The sequence below is a fragment of the Prionailurus bengalensis genome, chromosome B2 (genome assembly GCF_016509475.1).
Source record: "Prionailurus bengalensis isolate Pbe53 chromosome B2, Fcat_Pben_1.1_paternal_pri, whole genome shotgun sequence".
In the NCBI taxonomy this organism is placed as follows: Eukaryota; Metazoa; Chordata; class Mammalia; order Carnivora; family Felidae; genus Prionailurus; species Prionailurus bengalensis.
The window spans coordinates 34,953,114-34,977,534 of NC_057349.1; the positions used below are offsets into that span (position 1 = coordinate 34,953,114).

At 44.9% G+C, this 24,421-nt stretch overlaps 1 protein-coding gene across 1 annotated transcript; it reads right to left on the minus strand.

Annotated features, from left to right (window-relative positions):
* Nucleotides 1-1,986: 1,986 nt before the first annotated feature.
* Nucleotides 1,987-22,809, minus strand: PPIL1 (peptidylprolyl isomerase like 1). The gene is made up of 4 exons (XM_043591257.1): nucleotides 22,484-22,809; nucleotides 18,750-18,904; nucleotides 4,008-4,076; nucleotides 1,987-3,406 (listed from the first exon to the last, which is right to left on the minus strand). The coding sequence occupies exons 1-4, from the start codon at nucleotides 22,537-22,539 to the stop codon at nucleotides 3,186-3,188; spliced, it is 501 nt and encodes a 166-aa protein (XP_043447192.1). The 5' UTR covers nucleotides 22,540-22,809; the 3' UTR covers nucleotides 1,987-3,185.
* Between the last annotated feature and the right edge of the window lie 1,612 nt (nucleotides 22,810-24,421).

The window sequence follows — 24,421 nt, forward strand, 5'->3', positions numbered from 1 at the left end:
ACAAATGTGCTTTTCAATGTTTCCTCCTCCACACGTTGCAAGAATGTGGTGCCAGAAGGGGCCACAGTGACGTCTCAGATTGGCTCGAGGATCTGGGGGTAGGAATCATTTCCCTTATGCGGGGAAAGCTATTTTGACATATTCTGGAGACACAATCCAAAAATAAATCAAGCTGAGGACTTCCAGAGGGCTTAGTGGAAAGGTTTTGCTGCCATACCAGCTAAAATCTGGGTTTGGAGATGCGGTGAAGCTATTTCAGCGAATGGATCTTAATCTTTTCCTGACAGAGAACAATTCTAAATTTGATTCATTTAGCAGTAACTTCAAAGAATTGCATAAGGTGCTGAGGGGGCTCCCAGCGGGGAATAAGACAAAACCTTTTCTCTGAGGCTAGCCCAGTGGGAGGGAGAAGCTGTACAAGATAACACAGGGATGAAGAGGCAGGAGAGGGGTGTGGTGGCTTTGAGGGCCACTGGTAATAACTGTAGCTGTTTTCTAAATGCTGGTGCTTTTTCAGATGACCTGTTCTAGCTCATTTAAATCTTCACAACCCTATGAGGCCAGGGCTATTATCCTCATTTTATGGTGGAGGAAACTAAGGCACAGAGAACTTAGGGAACTTGTCCTTCGCACCACTGCAAAATGGCGAAGCTGGGATCTGAACAGCAGTCTGGTTTCAGAGCCCTTTTTCTTCAATGTCGTATTTGCTGATGACCTCTCCCCTGCATTTTCTGTGATGTCTACAACCTATACCATATCTTACCCACGCTGGTGCCCACACGGGGACTCAGTGCCACACACCATGGTCTGATGTCCGGTGTAGTAAAGTGGGAATAAAAGGCAGAAGGGCACTGTTTCTAAAAGCTTAATCTCAGCAGCCAAAGCCAGAAGCAGTTAAAGTTCATCCTGTGCTTTGAATCTCTTCACTCTTCCAAGGCCACCACTGGTCGGGGAGGTAGGTCAGGTTATGGTGCGGACTGTCCCATGCTTAGGAAAATCTCCCCCGCCCCCACCGTCAGGTTGGACAAACGTGACCTCTGGGATGTCACTACTCAAAGTGTGATGTCTGGACCAGCAGTCACCATCTCCTGGGAGCTGGATAGAAATACAGACTCTCTGGACAGATGCTGAATCCTGACTTGCTTTCTGGCAGGCTCCCGGTTATTCTTGCGTATGGTAAAGCATGCCAAGCGCACTGTACTCAGGCCCTTCTTTCCCTCTCTGAGCAGTGATGGTACATTTCCACCACTCCCACGACCTGGGTGAAAACGGGCATTCTCAGGATTATAATTCGGGGAGGTAAGCGGACGGATGTCTTATTCTTTGCTCTTAGAGGTGTGTCCAATGATGTCTGCCCAGTTCAGGCCAAAAGAAGTTTCTACTTCCCCAGAGTCTAGAACAGTACTTTGCCCAACACCATGTCTGAAAAGTTAATAAAGTCATTTACATAGTTTGTTGTTGGGTTTTGCTTTTTTGTTGTCGAGAGGAAAGAAAGAGAAGCATGGAGAAAGAGGCTGAAGGTGGGGAAGGCTTGAGGAATACAACTTTTTGGTCATTCCCTAAAGTAACCCATCGTTTCCAAAATTTATGGAATGACAAGGAAGAAGATTAAAGCTACAATCCCCTCTTCAATCAAGGAGCTGCCAATTTAAGGAAGCCACCCTACATACCACCTCTGGGTCCGTAACAACATAAAGGTGGGTTTCCCGCAAGTTCAAGGGATGCTGTAGGTCTCTCAGCACATCCACCTGGCTAATCTACACAATTCCCCCTCACTCAGAAATGCCAGTGGATATCACTTAAGTTCTTTCTTAGATACTTACTGCCTTTTTAAAGTCCGCCCTGCTCTTGAATAGAAGTCCACTGGAGGCCCACAGACCTAAAATGTGAAATCTTGAAGATGAGCCCTACAATCCTACTTGAGACGGTTCACAGGTTAAAATGGCTGTTAAAACTTCATACAGTCTTTAAAATCAGAGCCCAGAAGCAATTTCAACCATCAGTGGCACTTTATTTTGGAAGTTTCTATGTATTACATAGATGGCAACTTCCTTTCTGTTACCACCCCCCATTAAAAAAAATCAGAAAGACTGAAAAAACATAGAAAATCCCTTATCCAGTTTCTCTAGTCCTAGGTTAAAAAAAAACTCAAGCGGTGCCTCTCCTTCATGACAATACTGCTTTTTAAGGAGAATTCATAGTCTACCCTTATGCTCACTACAGAGTTCTACTCCTTCCTGGGGAGAAAATGGTCAGTGTTTCGGTTTGCTTTTAATAAATTCCTTTCTCGATTATTACACATTGTCATTCCCCACTTGACACCTTCTTAGAAACTTGATTGTTGGATGCATTTTTCATTTGGCAAAAATCCAACGTGGCTTTGCGTGGGATGTCTAAGTGTCAGAAACAGCAGTGTTGACGTTCTGGTTTTGAGAGGGAAAATATATATAGAGATGCATACATTCCCTGGAAGAACAAATGTAGGAGACTGAAATAGGGTGTGCATGGAGTTAAGAAGGCTGATAGACACTACTTGGTTTTGAATTCTGTGGCTGTCAGCCACCGAAGACTGCGGTGTAGGCCAGAATATAAATCTCTGCAGGAAGAAGTTTGGTTAGGCACCACGAAATGACAGAGCCGGCTGCATTTTGTTCCAAGTGTATCAGAACAGACACAACCAAGGAGGGGCTCATTTGCAATAGGCAGTTCCCCGTGAATGACTACTTATGAGCATTTCCGTGAATGCTCTGTCAACAGAGGCACCGGGGGAAGAGAAAAGAAGCACCCTATTAAAATTTACTTCCGGGGCGCCTGGGTGGCTCAGTGGTTGAGCGTCCAAATCTTGATTTTGGCTCAGGTCACAATCCCAGGTTCATTGTATCGAGCCCTACGTTGGGCTCTGCGCTGAGTGTGGACCTTGCCTGGGATTCTCTCTCTCTCCCTCTGCCCCTCTCCCGCACTTGTGAGCGTGCTCTCTCTCTAAAATAAAATTTAGAAAAATTATTTAAATAAAAGAAAATAAAAATATACTTCCATCTCTAACTCACCCAAGACCCTAGGTCTCCTTAGCTCTGTGATTTGCAAGGCCAAAATGAAGTTTAAGTATGTGTCATTCTAGGTCATCTGGAAGCTGGTTCACCGAGGCCATCTCAGAGGACCTGAGTGTGCCCAAGAAAGCAGCAAGCCTACCCAGAAGGGTATGCCTTAATGATCTTCACATCATCCACAGGGCGGTCCTGGGAGTTCGTTTCCACCATTCCTACTCGATTCACCATTCCTATACCCTGGCACACACGGCCGAAAATGGTGTGTTTGCCATCAAGCCACTGGGTAGGGGCTAGGGTCACAAAAAATTGGCTGCCGTTGGTGTCTGGCCCTGCATTGGCCATTGCGAGAATTCCGGCCCCTGGTGGGAAAAAGGAAGAAAGAGTATGAATAACCCCCAAAGTTCCAGCCTGGAGCGTGTTACACCATCCCAGACTTTGTTCTGGCCTCTGTCCTCAACCGCGTGACCCAAACAATCTTGCCCTCAGGGCAGGCTCTCCGCCTTTGCACCAAAGGCCATCACTGCACTACCCCAACAACCTCATCTTCCTGGTCTTCACCTACTCCCCAGCTTCTCTATCCATGATGATCCCCACCAACTGCTGGGCCATGTTCCTGATTCCCCTCCAAATCCCAGCAAGGTCTCCTCCTTCTCTGAGGAAAGCAGACTTTAGTTATAGTGCAGAACTACAGACACATGGTATATAAATATAACTCCCAGTTTATGACAGCAACATTCAACAATTAGAGGCTAGAACACTCAGGCCAGCACTCTGAATTGCTCAGGACCCTGAGAGAGGCGTCATCTTCTCTAATCCACCACGGCTCTTTGTGGCGCCATAGCTGGGCAGCGGCATGGCACCATGCCACGGTGTCAGGCATGCGCCCTGGATCACAGCCAAGGGCAAGTTTTTAAAGTCCTCTCCCTCCTCCTACCCGGTCCGGCCAGACTCTTTACTTACCCGTGAATTTCAAGTCCGGATGAAGTTCATCTTCAAACTGCTTGCCATAGATAGATGCACCACCTCGACCTGCCAGATTAGAAGACAAGAAGCCAGTCACCTAGTCCCACGCTCTACCTCACGGCAAGAATTATGGTTCAGGGTCAAAAGATTCTTCAGAGTATACAAAAGGAAAGAGCAGTGAGCACACCTGGCCCCTGCTAAGTATATTGCAACTACGTAGCCCAGCAGCAGGATCAAGCACAGACATAGCACATTCGGATCACTGGTTTCATTCAGGTAAGACGTTTCTTTTCAAAATAGCACCAAGAGTGTTTTTTCCTGGTTATTAAAGTAATACGTGTTCACTGTCAAATATGCAGAAAGCATAGAACATTATCAATAGGACATTAAAGTCCCCTATAATCTAACTATCTACAGTTTAACTACCATTTATAATTTGATGGATTAAGAGATTTCTTAATTTTTAACTTTTTTATGAGCATTTTAGACAGGAGCGCCCCAAGCCTGAACCCGGTGCCCATCGCAGACATTGCTGATCAACCAACATTCCTCCCTGCTGAGCTTCGACGGGCCTCTGTGGCCTACCAACTCAGAACTGTAGGCAGCCATGTTTAATGGACCAGAGATGGCACAAGACTTAAGGAGCTACTCGCCGTCCTGAACCTAGATGAAGGAAAGTAACATTCATTTAAGTCAAAGATACCCAGCTTAAGGAAAACAGAGTGGAAAGTGGCAACGTGGCAGAAAGGAATATCACAGCAGGAAGAGTCCGTGGAGAGGAGAGGTCGTGCATCACTAAGGAGATTATGAAGAGACGTGAGATTAGGAACGCTTTGCTAGCAACATCGCCACCTTCCGCCATTTATATTATGTCCACGAGAGTGTGGCGCTGGCACCCAGGTTCTGTTCTTAGAGCAAAATGATACAATAAATATGGTGTTCCCAAAGAAAAAAAAATGTCCAAATAGGAGGCAACTCGCCTAATCAACTATTTAGCAAAAAAATATGACTTGCTGAATTACTCTGGTTTCTCCAAGTTGACCAACGAAGACAAAACAGCCTGGAACAAAGTGAACACTGGGTTCATCAGCTTACTCTGCTTGCCTGGCAGCCAGAAAACAGCCCAGACACAGGGAGCTCACCTCCTCTTACAGCCTGCTATGAAAGGAGGATGGTAACGCACCGTGTTCCTCCCAGGCCCCGGGGGCCAGCTAAGGTGTTTCCATGGTGAAAATCCCTTGCAGTACTTAGAATGTTCCACCACAGAGAGCCTGTCATAGCCCCCGGTGCTGGAAGAAAACACTTCTCACGCAAAGAAGAATGGGGGTGAATCCTAACAGACTCAGGGAAACCTCCCACCCGGCCCAGGCTACCTATGCTTCTGGAAAAGTACCCAAATACCAAACTTTATAAAAATGTGTTCCAAAAATTCCAACCTGTCAGTTTACTTCTCAAGAGCAATCATGTAACCAATATATCATCTCAGACTACAGAGTCAAGGTTCCTACCTGAGGCTGGGGGCAGAGGGGGTGGTTAGTGCTAGGACTGACTATGAAAGAGAGGGCCATGGGCACAAACTGTGGTCAAGCCCTAAATCCAGGGCTTGAGTGAGCAAACGGAGGGCGAAGTTCAGTAGCGGGCTGTTCGTCGCAGGCTGGGCCTTGGAAGTGGGATCCCTGCAAGCCGGGGGCTTCCAGGATGAAACCTCAGGGCCCCTGCCCTCTAGGAACCGAAAGCCATCACATAAATGGCACCAAGAACAAGAGGGTTAAGGGATGGGCCAGTCAAGAGTCGCAGATGAAGCCCGGGGGTTAAGTCATTAGAAGGAGAGGAGAGGAAAGAGCACGGGGGCCCCTCTGTACTCACCAGGCATAGTCTGACCAGTTGCAACTAGTGTGGGGCTCTACAGCACCATTTACACACAATATGTTATCTTTTCATCATCTAATTCAACCCAGTAGGGTTTGCAACGAAATGTCAGAAAGACAAAGAATTCCAATCAAAACATTCCTTTGGGGATGTGAATTGGGGAGAGACAGTAGGGGGACAGCCACGATTAAAGAGTTTTCCAGTGCAGAGCAGATGCCAACGATCACTTATAAAGCTGACAATTTGGAAGCTTTGCAGTCAAAACTTTGCTGTGTGCCGAGTCTAGTACAGATACAATGGCGACAGGCACTGATCTGTTTTGTAAACTCTGTATTCTGGACGTTCTTTTACTCTTCTGTCCCTTCTCTTCAACATTTATTCAAGGTATTTAATATCTCAGATGTACAAAAGAGACAAGGAGTAATGAGACAAACAACTGCACCCTCGCTCAGGAAGAGTGTGGTCAATCCAGTCAAAGACACCATGCACACACACTCCCTGCTCTCCGCACCCACCTCCCCGCCAGCTAACAACTACTTCAAAGAATCACGTTTTCCTCTCAGGTAGCCATTATGCTGGCCAGGAGTCTGTCCCTTCGGTGCTTTTTCCTTTTTACTACCTAAGTATGCACCCTAAAAAAATGCATTGCTGCTGTGCATGTTTTTCGGTTTATATAAATGGTATTATACTCTATGTATTCTTCTGCAATTAGCTGTTCTTTGTTCGCCATATTTATCCATTTTGTTCCATGCGGCTCTCTGTAGTATTCGTTCCAACTGTGCGATTGTAACACCAATCTTACCTTTCCTCATGTCGATGGGTGTCTGGGATCCTTCTCCTGTTTCTGCTGTTGTAAACCATGCTGCAGTAATCATTCTTACGCCTCTCTCAGACAAGTGCGGGAGCTCTTAGGGACAACACCTCATGGGCAGGCAGGGTCACGGTTTGAGTATTTCCCCATTACCAGATTTCTTCCAACAGCTTGCCAGAAGTGGCCCCAATGTGCACTCCCACCCCACAGTGCTCACTCTTACTGCTCTAGGTGCTTTAGCCAGACTTCCTAACATTCCTCAGTCTGAGAGGTGTCTGATCTCTTGGGCTTTAATCTGCATTTCCTTGAAGGTGTGCATAACGCCATGTTTACTGGCTATTTAGCTTTCCTCCTCTGTGAACAGCCACTTATCTACTAAGTGGTTTGACATTCATATATATAAAAATACGTATATAATTCATATATATAATATATATAATTCATATATATATATAATTTGTATATTATTAGGATTAATATTTTGGATACTAATCCTTGGTCAATTAATGCTTTTGCAAATACTTTCTTCCGGTGGATGAAATTTCATCACTCTTTTAATGGGGTCTTCTGCTGCACAGAATTTTTTGCAGTTGAAATCCCTCAATCTTTTTCTTTATGATCTTCTGCTTTAAAAAAATATTTCCTTCTCCCCAAGACCCCTCCGATGTCTCTTCTTGCTCACTGCCTGGCAGAAAACTCCCACGATGAACTGGAGCGGCATCTAAGACACGGTGGTTTCAAAGATGACCACACTTGGTGCTACTTACCCCATCGCTCCCATGCCACAGCCCCTTTGGGGACCAGTCCCAAAGCAGTACAGGTGAGCCAGGGACCCATGAAGAGGCCTACGTGAAAGCTCTGCCCGGGGCACCTGACACCAGGAGGCGACTGACCAAACCCATCAAAACCTCTTTTCTGGCAAGAGAGCATCTAACAGCAGGTTAGCTGTTCTCTGAGCATTTCTAACTCTTTCTCTAACCCCTTCTCCATGGCCTACTTCAACCTCAGGGACAGGAGAGGCAGGTACTGACCAGTGCCTTTTGCAGCTAGGGGTAGTCAGATGATCTGGTTCGGACTTACTGATACAAACAGAAGCCTGCTGAGTAGAGTTTCTGGGAAAGCTAGAACTTTCCTGATAAAGAGGGAAAAACACGCTCCTTTGTCTTTCACCCGTAGCTCTTTCCCCATCTCCCTTTTTTGAAAGCAGAGGTGATGTCAGGAGCAGCAGCAGCCATATTGCAGCCATAAGACAAGTCTGAGATCCAAGGCCAACACACTAACAATGACGGAATGGAAAGATATAGTAAGCTTGGGTCCCTGACAACTCTGTTGGGCAGCTGAACCAAGGCCTACAACTGCTTACCTTCAGACATTTTCTTATGCGAGAAAAACAAAAGCTCTCTTTGTTTAAGCCGGTGCAGTTGAGTTTTCTGTTATGTGCAGCCAAAAGCATTCCAAATTGATACAATCGCTGTTAGTAACAGAGTCTTTGGAAGAGGGAACTAACAGGTGGAGCTGCTGCTGTTGGATTACCAGGGCAAATGCCAGATACCAGATCTAACGTGGGAAAGAATGCTACATCTCTCCAAGAAGCTTTGAGGGTCTTAGGAGTCCTGTCTTTCTCACTTGCCTCTGGGGCCACAGAGATCCAGATTTCCATTCCAACTCCACCACCAACTGGCCGAGTAGCCTTAAGGAAGATATTTACCCTCTCAAAGCCTCAGTTTCCTTGTCTGAAAAATGGAATAGTAGAAGTACTTCTGTCGTAGTTCTGTCTCGTAGGACTGTTATAGGAACTAAGTAAGATCGTGCACAGAAACCACGCAGTGTAAAGCATGGAGCAAACACTGTATTATCAGCGATGATGAGCTGTTTTTGTTTTTTTTTTTATGTTTTTATTTATTTTGAGACCCAGAGAGACAGAGCACGAGCAGGGGAGGGGCAGAGAGAGAGGGAGACATAGAATCTGAAGCAGGCTCCGGGCTCTGAGCTGTCAGCACAGAGCCTGACGCGGGGCTCGAACTCACAGACTGTGAGGTCGTGACCTGAGCCAAAGTTGGACGCTTTACTGACTGAGCCACCCAGGCGCCCCTGAGCTATCTTTAACGGAGATAACCTGGGCATTTTCCTGTGAGAGGCAACTGTAGGTAGTGATTAATACTTCACCTTAGGAGTCAGCCTGCATGGGTTTTGGCAGTTCCTCAATCGGCAAACCTCCACCACTCCCTCACTGCTCCTTGCTCTGAGTGTAACTCTGCTTATTTCAATGACAAAAAAGGCAGAGAACTTTCACGTGCTCTCACCACCAAATCCACTCCCCTTCCCACATCTCCACCCATTTCCCTTCCTTCTTCCCTCATCAATAAACCGTTCTTGTGACTATCCCACCACCATGCACCTAATTGAGCCCATTCACCGTTATGGAACTTTGCAACTACAATTCCTCCCTCTGCTGTACCATTTTTTTCTTTCTAGTAGACCAGGAAGAAAAGAAAGAAAGAAAGAAAGAAAGAAAGAAAGAAAGAAAGAAAGAAAGAAAGAAAGAAAGAAAGAAAATAAAGAAAGAAAGAAAGAGAGAAAGAAAGAAAATAAAGAAAGAAAGAGAGAGAGAGAGAAAGAAAGGAAGAAAGAAAAAGAAAGAAAGAAAGAAAGAAAGAAAGAAAAGAAAGAAAGAAGGAAAGAAAGAAAGAAAAAATGAAAAAAAAAAGGTCTTAAAAATTAAACACAACACTCCAAGTATCCCTATTCCTCTGCGCCCCTTCACAGAAAAACTCCCCAAAAAAGCTGACAACACTTGGTGTCTTGGCTTCCTCTCCTGCCTCTAAATGCGCTCCAATCAGACTTTTGCCCTGACCGCCCCATTACAATGGCTCTTGCCAAGGTCATCAGTGACCATCACGTCATTAAATCCAATGGCCAATCCTCAGGCCTCACCTTGCCTGCTCCGTGAGCAGCATCTGACAGTTGATGTCACCCTTCTAAAAATCCCACCTTACTGGTGGTGGCTCCTCCCCTTCCTCTACTGGCTCCTTCTCCTCTGCCCTCTGTCCTTTTATATGTTAGACGTGCACTGATGTGTGAAGACCTCCCCTTCCAACCACTGCTCTCTTGCCCCTTTAACTTTCACAGGCGTTACTCCAATCAAGCTCTTGAATGTCAAACTCTGTCTTAGCATCTGCTTCCCAGAGGATCAGAACCGACAGAACCACTATCACCCTAGGCCAAATACAAAAAACTCTAGCTTTGATAAACATCACAAGCTTCCAATTGGTCTCCTTGCTTCTAGCCTTGTCTCCTCTTTTCCAAGCCAGCTGGTTCTCCACATGGAAGTCAGGGGGACCCTTTTAAAACAAGCCTCATCATGGCAGTCCTCTGCTCCAAATCCTCTGGTGACATTTCATCACGCTTAGGACAAAATCCAAAGTCTTCACCACTATGAGACTCCATGACCTGGTGTCCTGCTACCTTCCAAAGTCATCTTCTGTCACTCTTCCCCCCACTCACCTGCCCTAGCCACTTGGTCTGTGCTATTTCTTGCCAAGCATCCTCTGGTCTAAGGCCTCTGATCGCTATTCCCTCTGTGGTGTCCCTGCCCCTGACAGTCTCAGGCTCACTACTTCACTTCATTCAGAGCTCTGCTCAAATGCACCTTACCAATGAGGTCTTCCCTAATCCCGCTATCCAAAATAACACCTCCGTGACTCCTGTGGTTCTCAACTGAGGGTGAATTTGCCCGTTAGGGACATCAGACAATGTGTAGAGACATTGTTGGTTGTCACACTGAAGGGTCTACTAGCTTCTAGCAGGGAGAGGTCAGAGATGCAGCTGAAGAGCCTACAATGCACAGACAGTCCTCTAAGCAAAGAATTATCCAGCCCCAAATGTCAACAGTGCCAAGGCTGAGAATTCCTGCTCTACCCCCTTACTACAGCATTTTCTGCACATCATTTGTCATGATAGTGATAGTGTATTATGTACTTAGTTGTTCACTGTCTCTCCCACTAGAATGAGAACTTCACCAGGGCTTCCTTAATTTACTATTGTATCCCCAGCTCGTAGAACATGCCTGGAATATGGCAGGAGGTCCAAAAGATGTTTGTTAAGTAAGTTAACAATCAAAATAAAGAATAACATTTTTTAAAGCTCCTATTTGGGTCAAGACTGTACTCACCATTTTACAAACATCGGCTCATTTACGACTCACAACAACTCCATGAGGTGAACACAACCACACTCTGCGTGTATAGAGAAGACGACTCAACGAGCTTACACAACTTGTCTACATTTAGTAAGTTCAAGTGAAGCCAAGATTCAACCCCAAGCCCACCAGGCTCTATGACCCTGTTCACCCCACACTCCATGACCTTGCCATCTACCATGGCTGAATTAAATTTCCTCACTTACTTTTCTTATCACAGACTCAAGAGTCCCCAAATAGTTCCAGAATAATATTAGATCAAATCTGAACTCCTGTCTGGGAGTCTCCATGAACCGGTCTGATCTTATCCACCATGCTATCTCTAACTACTCTGTGCACTCTGTCCCTAACAGCTCCGTAAGTGTCCCCTAAACATGCAGTTCAAGGACCTCAGAGATCACATTGTACATATTTGTCCTGGACATGGAGAGGTGGCCGGTCCAGCATGTGAGACACAACATCTGGGGTGCTGCGCTCTCCTTCACACTCAACATGTCTCTGTCACTTGTGCCTCTACTCTACTCATTCTTCTTCCTAAATCTAGAATGCCTTTCCCTGTCCTCCTAAGAGTTAAAAGTCTACATTTCCTTCAAGGTCCACCTCACAATATGCCTCCGTCCATGCTAATTCCACTCCACTGTACTTTTTCTCTTATTATGAATTATTCCAACCTATGTCACATATATAACCCAGAGTGTACCACCATAAATTTGCATATTATATTACCTTATAGTTGTTTCTTTTCTTTTCTTTTCTTTTTTAAGATTGAGAGAGAGAATGAGAGCAGATGGAAGGGCAGAGGGAGAGAGAGAATCCTAAGCAGGTTCCATGCTCAATGCAGAGCCCAACACAAGGCTTTATCCCACGACCCTGGAATCACGACCTGAGCCAAAATCAAAAGTCAGACACTTAACCTATGGGGCCGCCCAGGCACGCCTCTATTGTTATTTCTTATAAGAACCATCTTGTCTTCCTGGCAGAGGAGGGAGAGCTGTAAGTAAAAGTAAATGCCTCGGCTTCTGCTTAAGTCTCTTCACAGGACTTGGAACAGCACAGGATACCCAGCAGACTCTGAGCAGATATTCACCCAATGAATACAAGTAACGATGAGCTGGCCGTTCCACAGTTAAATTTCAGGTGTTCCTGGGGCTACCAAGAGGAGACGAGGAGTCAGAGGGAGGGCGATGTGCAGCGTAATCAGCATGCAATTAATCACCGCGATCACGCCAGCTGGTGAGCCCGGCGAGGCTAACTGCAGAGCGTGAAGAGCGAGAGGAAGAGCCTGACAGGATGCCACGTCTCACAGGCAGGAGAGGAAGGGAAGAAGTTAGTAGAAGCAGATAAAAAAGACAGCTAAGGAAAAAGCCGGCATAGTTATTACAAAAAGAGAAATTTTAAAGAGGAAAAAATAGTTGAAAATGATGCAAGCGGGGTGCCGGGGTGGCTCGGTGGGTTAAACGTCCAACTCTTGAGTTCAGCTCAGGCCATGATCTCACCAATCGTGGGTTCGAGCCCCGCATCGGACTCTGCACTGACAATGCAGAGCTTGCTTGGGATTCTCTCTCTCCCTCTCTCCCTGCCCCTCCCCAACTTATGCTCTCTCTCTCAAAATAAATGAATAAAAATAAATAAATAAACATAGCAGGAATTCAAAGGTATCTGAATAGAGAAAACACCTGGCAAAGGTGCTTAAGAAAGACCGTGGAAAGAATAGTTAGTTCCAGAGTAGCCAGACCAAGGGACAGGGAGGGACAGAAATAGTACATCGACTTGCTGAAGAGCCCAGGATGCGTCATGCTGTCCACCTGAGATATTTAGCAAAAAACATGTCGTCTAATCAGCTAGCAGTTCATATTAGTGACCCAGGAGGGCCTAACCTTGTTTGCCTTCTACCACAGACCTACCAGCTCAATCATTCATTACACTTGAGGCTGGATGCAATTACTTGGAAATCTTTTGAGTGATTCCATTTCATTAAAATTGCATCATGGAAATGTGACATTATGAAGGATTGCAAAGCAATTACAGAAATATAGGGAAGCTCTGACATGAACAACTCACATCTGAGTCACTTCCAATTCTTGTACATTTATCATGGACTCTCTCAGTTCACTGGCGTTATGAATTAAAATTTTATCTCGTAACGAGAGAGAGGAAGAAGACAGGAAAGTACATCAAAGTGCTGACAGGACACTTTCAGATAAAGAAAGAGGAGTGAGGCAGGCTTAGACTCCCTCCATACCTGATGAAACAGACAAAAAAATTCCACTTTTTTCCAAGCCCCAAATTCACCAGCATCAACCAAAGAAAAAGGAAAGAAACTTAGTACAAAAATGCTGAGAAGAGTAAGCCAAGGAAAGAGAGATTCTTCTGCCTGCACTCCCTAAAAGTAGTAAGCAGGAAAGAGAGTGTGGAACCCAGAGAATTCTTACAAATAGCCTCCAATTTTGAGAAGCCAACAGAAGAAGTAGGTGAGCAACCCTGAAAAAACTGAAGAGAAGTCCCTGAAGACAGAAGCCTGTGCATACCACAGGGGCTCAGCAGCGGCATGGCAGGCCACCAGCCACGGCCACCTTGGGGAAGCGGGGGGGCACTGGGCCATGCTGCTGGGGTTCAGGACAAGCTACCCCAAAATACGGCACTTGGGCACACTGAATATTTCAAATTGAAGGAATCTGAGAAACGTCAGGTTCAAGAAGGACACTGTGACGTTCCCTTGGAGTAGGTCCTAAGACCCTCATGTGAAAGGTGCCCTCACTATACCTGGGGAAAAGAACATCCCATTTCTAAGACAGAAGGACCCCAAGAGGAAGCTGAACGAACAAGCCTTGATGTTTACTACATTCAGTTCAGACCCCTTTCGTCCTAGCATGTTTTCTCACAAGTTTCCACTCTAGCACAGAACACTCAAACAGTGAAACCACCCTAGCACAACACTGTCAAACCTAGCACAAAAACACTCAAGTATAACCATTTCTTCAGGTCATTTTTTTTTTTTTTTTTAGAGAAAGTGAGAGCGAGCACAAGCAGGGAAGAGGGGCAAAGGGAGGGAGGGAGGTGGAGAAGGAGGGAGAGAATCTTTTTTTTTTTTTTTTTTTACATTTATTTATTTTTGAGAGACAGACAGAGAGCATGAACAGGGGAAAGGCAGAGAGAGAGGGAGACACAGAATCTGAAGCAGGCTCCAGGAGCTGAGCTGTCAGCACATAACCCGATGCGGGGTTCGAACCCATGAACCGTGAGATCACGACCTGAGCCGAAGTCGGAAGCTTAACTGACTGAGCCACTCAGGCTCCCCGGGAGAGAGAGAATCTTAAGCAGGCTCCATGTTCAGCATGGAACCCAATGTAGGGCTCAATCCCATGACCCTGAGGTCATGACCTGAGCCGAAATAATCTAGCCAAACACTCAACCAACTGAGCCCATGGGTCTTCAATTCTTTATCAAGGCCCCGGTGTCATCAAAACTTAGAACAAACAAATCTGTATGCTTTTCTATCAATCTCTCCTGTTATGGAGACCCAGCTATGAATGAAAAAGGGTAGGAGGATCCTTCTCCTCCACTACAGCTGTTCTCAGGGGACTCCCCAGAGTCCAGGGTTGGGGGAGAGGTCTCCAGGGAGAGGACTTTACTAGAGGCTGGGGAAACAGAACAGAGGCTGGCCCTCACGTAAGGTGCTCACTCAGCATTAGCTCTCCCACCACCTCATCAGGCCAGAATAGAATGGAGAGAAAGCAACCTAGTATCTGGAATGGGAAGGACAATGACAAAGAGGATCCACTTGTACTGTATCTGAACAAATAAAAGGTACAAACAGCATCAGTGCTGACATACATTAAGCATAGATAAGATGAAAAGAAGTGGCACAGAAACTATGCAAACGTATTACAACAAATGGAAGGAGAGAAAGAAAGGAAGGGTTGTAAGAGAAAAAACACCTCGTGGGGCACCTGGGTGGCTCAGTCGGTTGGGTGTCAGACTTCGGCTCAGGTCATGATCTCACAGTTTGTGAGTTCGAGCCCCGTGTCGGGCTCTATACTGACAGCTCGAAGCCTGGAGTCTGCTTCAGATTCTGTGTCTCCCTCTCTCTGCCTCTCCCCCATTCACACGCTCTCTCTCTCAAAAATTAAATAAACACTTAAAAAAAAAATTTTAAAAAAAAAAAAGAGAGAAAAAACACCTCAGGAACTCAGTCTGGGAGAAAACATAGTCCAAGGGCTTCTCCGCAGCTGTCTCAAGCTACAGATGCTTCAATAGAAATAAGAATCCAATAAAACAAAAGCTCAAAGACAAGATAATAAATCAACAAAATAAGTGAAATGACTGAAGAGCTATGGAAACAGATTGAGAGCCCAATAACACCAATACAGTGCTAGTAAATCAATCAGAGCAGTAAAGGACAGAACAGACATGACCACAAGTTGAATAAGGCACAGAGTAAAGGTCTAGGATTATCTCAGTGGATGCAAGACAAAACAGAAAGACACTCAGAACACTCACACACTCAGAAGAAATCTAATAGGGGCGCCTGGGTGGCTCAATCGGTTAAGGATCTGACTCTTGATTTCAGCTCAGGTCATAATCTCACAGTCATGGGATTGAGCCTCGCTTCTGGCTCCGCGCTAAGTGTGGAGCCTGCTTGAGATTCTCTCTCTCCCTCTCTCTGCCCCTCCCCTGCATGCATGCTCCCATGTGCTCACGCTCTCTCTCTCTCAAAATAAATAGGGGACCCTGGGTGGCCTATTCGGTTGAGCATCTGACTTCAGCTCAGGTCCTGATCTCACGGTTTGTGAGTTTGAGCCCCACACTGGGCTCACTGCTGTCAGCGCAGAGGCTGCTTTGGATCTTCTGTCCCCCTCCCTATCTCCCCCTCTCAAAAATGAATAAACATTAAAAAAAAAAAAAAGATTCTTAATAACTAAATAAACATATAAAAATTTAAAAATAAAAGTAATGTAACATACGTGAAAAGCAAAGGTCATAAAACAAAGAATAACTAGTTTCCCGAACTACGAAATCAGAGCAAGTGACAGAGAAAATATTCACAAATACAAATCAAAACACTTCTCCAGAGCTGAAGGAAGGAGTAAATCTGGCCTCCATATTCTCCAAAGCCATGTTTACAACCAGAAGTCAACAGAACAGACCTGTCTAAAAAAATCTGAGGGAAGAACAGAATACCCAGTCATGGTCTTTTTCAAATTCTAACATGATGGGAGTTTAAAAAAATGTAACACCCTCCAGCGCCTGCAATACAAACCACTCAGCAGGAAATTCTGCCCTCCAGCCCTTGTGAACAGAAAAGCCTAGTGGTAAACACTGAACCCTCTGAAATGTAGAACCCATACTGTAGCTGAGGGAATCAGGCACAGAATGGAAAATGTGCCCTGATGAAAAATAAAACTAAGGACAAAAATTGAGAGCAAGGGAGGGAGGAGTGTAGGTGTGAGGTAACAGAAGAGATAGAGATGTGTATATATCTCTGTCCCCAGTTCCAGGCACAGAGCTCCTAAAACTCCTGTAATTTCCTACATGGTAAGAATACTAGGGGCAGCTCTTGTTCTAACATTTGGTCTTTGACCTGTCCTTGAAATTGGGCTTTTAAAACCCTTTGAAATTCCTAAGTGATAAGAGCATTAGGAGCATCTTTTGTTCTAATGAGGCAGGTGGACTCCTGGATGGCGACTGGTCCCCAGAAAGACCAAGCCATGACTAGAAGCATGGAATTTTCAGCCTCCCATCCCCCTACCCCTGCTTCTTCAGAGAAGGGAGAGGGGCTGAAGTGGAGATAACGATTGGTCATGTCTACATGAAGAAGCCGCCAGAAAATCCCAATACTATAGGGTTCAGAGAGATTCCAGGTGGGCAAACACATCCCCGGATGGTGACGTACCCTAATTCCACAGGAACAGAAGCTCCTGCCCTGGGGACCCTCCCAGACCTCACCCTGTCCATCTCTTCATCTGGCTGTTCATCTGTATCCTTCATCATGTCCTTTAATAAACTGGTAAACGTCTCCATGAGTTCTGTGAGCTGCTCTGGCAAATTAAGGGACCCCAAGGAGGGGGTTATTGGAACCTAGGCTTGTGACTAAAGGGGGGCCAGGGGAAGAGGGGCAATCTTGTGGGGACTGGGCCTTAACTTGTGGGATCTGATGCTATCTCTGGGTAGATAATGCTGGAACTGAGTTAATCTACGACACTCACTTGGTGTCATAGAATTGCTTGTCTGGGGGGGGGTGGTGATAAGCCTAAATACATTTGTGTCAGAAGTGAAGTGATCTGTGTTAGCAGTAAGGGAGACATGCAGGAGAAAAACACAGGAGGAAAGAACTAGGTTTTTCCCATCACAGAATGCAGGCAAAACTGAGTTTTTTTCTAAACAACAGGAATGGGTAAAAATTTAAGTACTGACTGCCTCACCTTTCATAACAGGAAATCAATTTTTGTTAAGTATATACAAAATTAAATGTTTTTTTTGTTTTAAAAACAATAACATGCATGACATAGTCTATTGTCTTGAAATCATCTCTATTTAGCTAGTGATCCATCCATTCATCCATCCTTTTAACTACGTATCTGAAAAGAAAGATTTCTAGAATAATGTCCACCAACAGTTAACATCAATTGTTTCTGAGAAGTGGATATTGCGGGAATAATTAGTAGTGGCTAGAAATCTTTAGGAAGGGGGCACCTGGCTGGTTCTGTCAATTAAGCATCTGACTCTTGGTTTCAGTTCAAGTCTTGATCTCATGGTTCGTGAGTTCAAGCCCCACATCAGGCTCTGCATTAACAGTGGGGAACCTGCTTGGGATTCTCTCTCCATCTCTCTCTGCCTCTCCTGTGCTCTCTCAAAATAAATAAATAAACTTAAAAAAAGAAAAAAGAAATCTTTAAGAAGTATATGTATAAATGATCTTCGTGTTCTTTTTTCTAGTTTCCTATATCTTCTGTATTTTTAAATGTGTCCATATACATTAAAAACATTGAATACCTCTGGTTATAAAGGATAAATAGAGAACAACTGAAAATGACAAAGAAGAACAAGATTAAGAAAAGACTGGCACAAAGATTATCAAACTTATTTAAAGGCAAAAAAAAGCAGGAGCAGAAATTAGCAGAGAGAAAATGCAGACTGAGAAGCAAGGGGCCTTGAAACTCACGTTAGCACGCACCAATTTCACTAATAAATCCCATCTAAATGACAGTAACTCCCAAATTCATACCTCCATCCCAGATCTCTCCATGAACTCCATACTCCTATCCCTTCACTTATTCAACACCTCTAAATGAAGACCTGACAACTATTTCAAATGTAATGTCTAAAACCAAAACCAAATTCTTGATTTTTCCCTCCACACATGCTCCTCTCTCAGCCTGCCCTATTCACTGAATTCAACTAATGTTGGCTTGGGGCGCCTGGGTGGCTCAGTCAGTTGAGTGTCCGACTCTTGATTTCAGCTCAGGTCATGATCCCTGAGGGTCACAGGATCCCCAGGGTCGTGGGATCGAGTCCCACACTGGGCTCCACACTGAGCATGGAGCCTACTTAAGAATCTCTCTCGGTCACCTGGGTGGCTCAGTTGAGCATCCACCTTTAGCTCAGGTCATGATCGCACGGTTTGTGAGTTCAAGCCCCGCGTCAGGCTCTGTGCTGACAGTTAGGGGCCTGGAGCCTGCTTTGGATTATGTATCTCTCTGTCTCTGAGCCTCCCGTGCTCACACTCTGTCTCTTTCTCTCTCTCGAAAATAAATAAACATTAAAAAAAAAAAAAAAGATTCTCTCTCTCCCTCCCTCTGCCCCTCTCCCCTGCTTGCTCTAAAATTAAAAAAACAAACAATTAACGTCGGCTTAACTATACCTGTCCCCGTTGGGTCACCTCCCTGGATCATGAAGTCTTTGATGATTCTGTGGAATTTGGTGCCATTGTAGTAACCTCGACGTGCCAACTCTGCAAAATTCTTACAGGTCTTTGGAGCATGCTTCCAGTACAACTCCAACACAATGATTCCCATGCTGCGGGGGGGGGGGGGGGGGGGGGGGAACAGTAGAGTTCTAGTCAAGAACAAGGTCACAGCAAACAGGAATATTATGGGACTGATCCAGGACTCTTTATTTTCAAACTTATGTAAGTCATGAAATTGTAATAAACATCAGATCTCATGCTCAGCAAAGGAAAACGTCACAATGTAAATAATATAAACACAGGTATCTTCTCTGAGTAAAACACATAGGAACTTCTGGTACTTCTTGTAAACAAAATAACTGTGGACAACTAAAAATTCAAACTAGCCGGGGGCGCCTGGGTGGCGCAGTCGGTTAAGCGTCCGACTTCAGCCAGGTCACGATCTCACCGTCCGTGAGTTCGAGCCCCGTGTCGGGCTCTGGGCTGATGGCTCAGAGCCTGGAGCCTGTTTCCGATTCTGTGTCTCGCTCTCTCTCTGCCCCTCCCCCGTTCATGCTCTGTCTCTCTCTGTCCCAAAAATAAATAAACGTTGAAAAAAAACAAAAAATTAAAAAAAAATAAAATAAAAATTCAAACTAGCCATATATATTAAAAAAAAAAAAAAAAATCGCTGATCATGGGAAACCAGTATAACCAACCCTCAATTTGGAAAAAAATTTCACTTAATACTTAATTTGTCATTTTTTAAAAAGAAGGTATTATTATATCAGGAATTTGTATTTATTTAAACATGCATAAGTTTCTGGGTAGGGGTAGAAACTTGACAAATGGGAAACAGGATGGTTTTTAATGAGTATTTTTTTTTAAACTTTTGTATTTTTGAACCATGTAAATATATTACCTATTCGTAATTTAATTCGTAATTTTAATGGGAAAAAAAGGTACAGTTTGTGTGTATTTAAGAGAGGGTGCAACAAATGCAAAACCTGATTACTTCACATCTCTATACCTATGAAATGGATGAGCCCTTCCCCTCTACCTCCCCTGCCCCCCAAGTACTGCTCAGGAAAAAAGTAAAAGACTTAGATGCCTTCCCCTCTCCTCTACTCCATCACTCACCTAGATCTTAAGCTCCAAGAACGTGAAAATTGAGGCAACTATGTATAGTCTGGATAGCCAGTGCCAAGCACAGCATAAGCACTCTATAAATATATATATGTGGTATATGCTAGAACATAGCTCTCTAAAAAAAGCCTTTCTACCAGCAATTCATCCCCTACTAACAACTCAGCAGGGATCGACACCTACTCTGTGCAAGGCATGGTTCTAGGCGGTTTTTTCCCTCATGGAGCTTATATTCTGGTGCATATTTTTTAAATACAGGGAATAACTTTTTGGAATGGCAATCAGGAAATACCTATACAGTTATGAAATCAACATACCTTTTGAGAGCAATTTCAACTTCTAAGTATTCTATAACAAAACTCACAAACGTGCTGCTAAAGGACACGGTATGTGGAAGGATATTCATGCCAGTATTTGTCATAACAAAAAACAAGAGGCAACTTAAGTGTCCTTCAAAGAAGTGACTAAAATACAAAATATCCATACTATGGGCAGCTGTATTAGCAAGTGAAACAGAAGCAAATTACATAAAAAACATATATACAACATATATACAGTATGATCACATGATTTTGTTTTTAAGAAACAACATAAAAGGGGCGCCTGGGTGGCGCAGTCGGTTAAGCGTCCGACTTCAGCCAGGTCACGATCTCACCGTCCGTGAGTTCGAGCCCCGCGTTGGGCTCTGGGCTGATGGCTTGGAGCCTGGAGCCTGTTTCTGATTCTGTGTCTCCCTCTCTCTCTGCCCCTCCCCCGTTCATGCTCTGTCTCTCTCTGTCCCAAAAATAAAATAAACGTTGAAAAAAAAAATTAAAAATAAATAAATAAATAAATAAATAAATAAATAAATAAATAAATAGAAACAACATAAAAGAGACGGGCATCTGGCTCAGTCAGTTAAGCCTCTGACTCCTGATCTTGGCTCAGGTCATGATCTCACAGTCTGTGAGTTCAAGCCCCACGTCAGGCTCTGCGCTGACAGCACAGAGCCTGCTTGGGATTGTCTCTCCCTCTCTCTGTCCCTCCCTCACTTGCTGTCTCCTTCTTTCAAAGTAAGAAAACAACAACAAAAAGATAAAAGAAACAATACAAAAGAGATGTTTAGATGTTCGCAGAGAAAGATGTGGAAGGTCACCCAACAAACTATTTACCGTTTTTACAGGAAGAGGTGGCTTTCACTTACTCTATATACTTTTACACTGCTTGGATTTAAATTTTGGTTTATTTTGTAACTTAAAAAAAAACGTGAACAGGTGAATTCAGAAACTGCTTTCAAGTTGGGGCCTGAAGTAGGATTTTGGTGGTGGGGAAGATGACCAGGGAGCAAAAGCAGCATCTGAGAACCGTGCTCCGGGGGAAAACAGCACGAGCAAGAGCAGAAAATAGAAAAACAGTAACTGGTCCTTGGCTACTGATGTGGGAATGGCAGAAGATGCAGCCAGAGAGGGAAGGCAAAGGCCAGATGAAAAAAATAATAATCTTGAATGTCAGGCTACCATGCTTTAATTTTACACTGTTGTAGAAGTAAGAAGTTACTTAGGTTATTTGTAGTACTTTCTTAAGATCACTTTGGACTTTTTCCAAAGAGGCAGTGGAATGAATGGAGCTAAAGAACCTAGCATGTGAGGCAGCCGGACCAGGCTCCAAATGAGGTTTCCCTACTTACTTGCTGTATGAGTCTGGTCAAATCATTTCATCTGTAAATTCTGGCATTTCTCCTGCTAAAACTGGAGAGAAGGTGGAATAATACCCATGTGGGTATTAAATGGATTACACTATATGAGATGCTATATGTCAGGGGCATGGCACTCGCTAGTCAGTGCTCAGTCATAGCACTCTTTGATACTGGGGGAAATGTGTCTCTTCCTGTGCCTTTCTAATAGTTTAATGCAACTAAACTGCTTACAACATTAGTAGTTACTGTAACAGCTGTATAAACAAGCCCCACCTAGATGACCGCAACTCTGAAATTCAAAAGCGGTGTGTGTCTTAGGCAGCTCTTTTTTTTTTTTTTAAATGTTTATTTATTTTTTGAGAGAGAGTGCACACACGCACAAGTGGGGAGGGGCAGAGAGAGAGGGAGACACAGATTCTGAAGTAGGTTATAGGCTCTGCGCTGTCAGCACAGAGCCTGATGCGGGGCTCGAACCCAAGAACTGTGAGATCATGACCTGAGCCGAAGTCCGACACTCAACCGACTGAGCCACCCAGGCGCCCCATAGGCACCTCTAACCTGATTCCAGATGCAACGTCGCTGGCTTGTAACCTCAACACACGCTAGTTGAATGAATGAATGAATGAATGAATGAATGAACGAACCACCGGGTGGGAGGAGGGCAACCAGGCCGCTGTCGCTGAGGTCTCAGGGAGAGCCAGTGTGGAGCTCGGACGCGGGAGGTGGCGGTCCCCACTCAGCGCTCAAGCTGCCCTTACGGCCGCCGCTCTACGCTTCTCCACGTGGAGGCCAGCCTCCCGGGGGAGCGTACCCGGAACCCAGCCCCGCGGCAAAACCGGGGCTCCGCGTCGCCACCGCCAGCCCAGCCCCGAGGCCCGACCCCTCTCACCTGGTCTCCAAGTACACATTGGGCGGCTGCCAGGAGTCTGGGGGGATCGCCGCCATAGCGCAGCGCGCGCAATCCAGCAGCAATTGCTACTTCCGGTGTCGATGCCTGGGGACCCGCCGCTGCTGCGCACACTTCCGGTCCTCGCCGTTCAACCCTTGCTATGGCAAGATATGGGGAGTTGAGACAAGGAAGAAGGACCCCACTTCCAAGGCGGAGAAGCTGGTATGTGAAGCGAAAAACAGAACGGCTGCAGAGACGGAGAAAAGCGCAAGCTCCATTGTAGGGGGTGGTCTCCAAGTGAAGAGTGCAACACTCTCCTGTAGCTCTGATTGGTTCGTTTAGGCGGGGAAGGCGGGAAGAACCAGAAAATCTGCACTCCGATTGGAGTTATGTCCTAATTTTCCATTGGAAGAAGTTCTAGTTCCACAAAGGGGCTGGGACTTGAAAGAGAGAAGTAGAATGAAAGGGAATAGAAATGAGAGGTGCCAGTATCTGACCTTTGTAAGGCCCTTTACAATTTACATAGCACTTACATTTTAGTATCCACTCCACAGAGCAATCCTGTAAAGTAGATATTATTGTTCCCATTTTTCAGATGTGAAAACCGAGACCCAGCAGTTAAATGACTTGTTCGTTTGTCTCTAGCCACACAGCAAACCTGAGCCTTAAGACTCCAAAAAGTAAAGCAAAGAGTCTGGGACAGAGAGAGGAAAAGGGTCAGGAAGAAAATGAGAAAGAAGTAAAGGGAGAGACATGAGAATGAAGATCAAAGAGATGAGGGCTAACGCAAGGCTTAGAGTGACTGGCTGGGATATATGGGATAGAAGGTTGTTAGGGAGGTTTGTTCAGGGTCAAAGAGAAGCAAAGTAGAGGCCCTGCAGGTTTGGAGGGAGGAGGAGAAAGAAATGGGGTAAGTAAATGTTGTAGATGCTTTGCACACTGGTTAATAATGATGGCTACAGGGCGCCTGGGTGACTCAGTTAAACGTCAGACTTCAACTCAGGTCATGATGTCGTGGTTCACAAGTTCCAGCCCCAAGTCGAGCTCTGTGCTGACTGACAGCTCAGAGCCTGGAGCCTGCTTCGGATTCTGTGTCTCCCTCTCTCTCTGCCCCTCCCCCGCTTGTGCTCTGTCTCTCAAAAGTAAATAAATGTTAATAAAGTTTTAAAAAATTAAAAAAAAAATAACGATGGCTAAATGAGTTCTTACTTTATGTCAGGCATCGAGCTAAGAACTATGGTGTACTTTCACATTGTTAAAATCAAACACAAATGGAGACCAGACTTGAAAATTTCCTGAGCAGGCAAACCAGTTGGGTCATATAGGCAAACCTTAATTTAGCTTGTTCTATAAAATAAGCGAAACTTAACTTGGGCCACTTCTTGTTCATGCCTCTGAAAATCAAAAACAAAACTTAAACTGTTCTCAAAATTGATATGAAGTAACTACTCTTTTTAAAACTTTTTAAAATATTTAAAAAATATTTTACACTGTCAGCACAGAGCCTGATGTGGGGCTCAAACCCATGAACTGTGAGATCATGAAATCAAGAGTTGGACGCTTAACCGACGGAGTCACCCGGGTGCCCCACTATTTTTTTTTTTTTAAGTTTATTTTGAGAGAGAAAGGGAGAGTGCACCAGGGGAGAAGGGGAAGAGAGAATCCCAATCAGGCTCTGCACTATCAGTGCTGAGCCGGATGTGGGGTTCGATCTCACAAGCTGAAATCAAGAGTCAGACGCTTAACCAACTGAGCCACCCAGGCGCCCCATGAAGTAACTACTTTTAACCCATCCCTATCCCTAGTAAATTCTAATATTATAAAATACCTGAAGAGTAAAAAGCCACACTATCTCCTCACCGGTTAAGCTGCTTCATAACGATATACCTCCGAACCTCATTCCATGTTCGGTTTGAGTGCTTCCAGTTTGCAAACTAT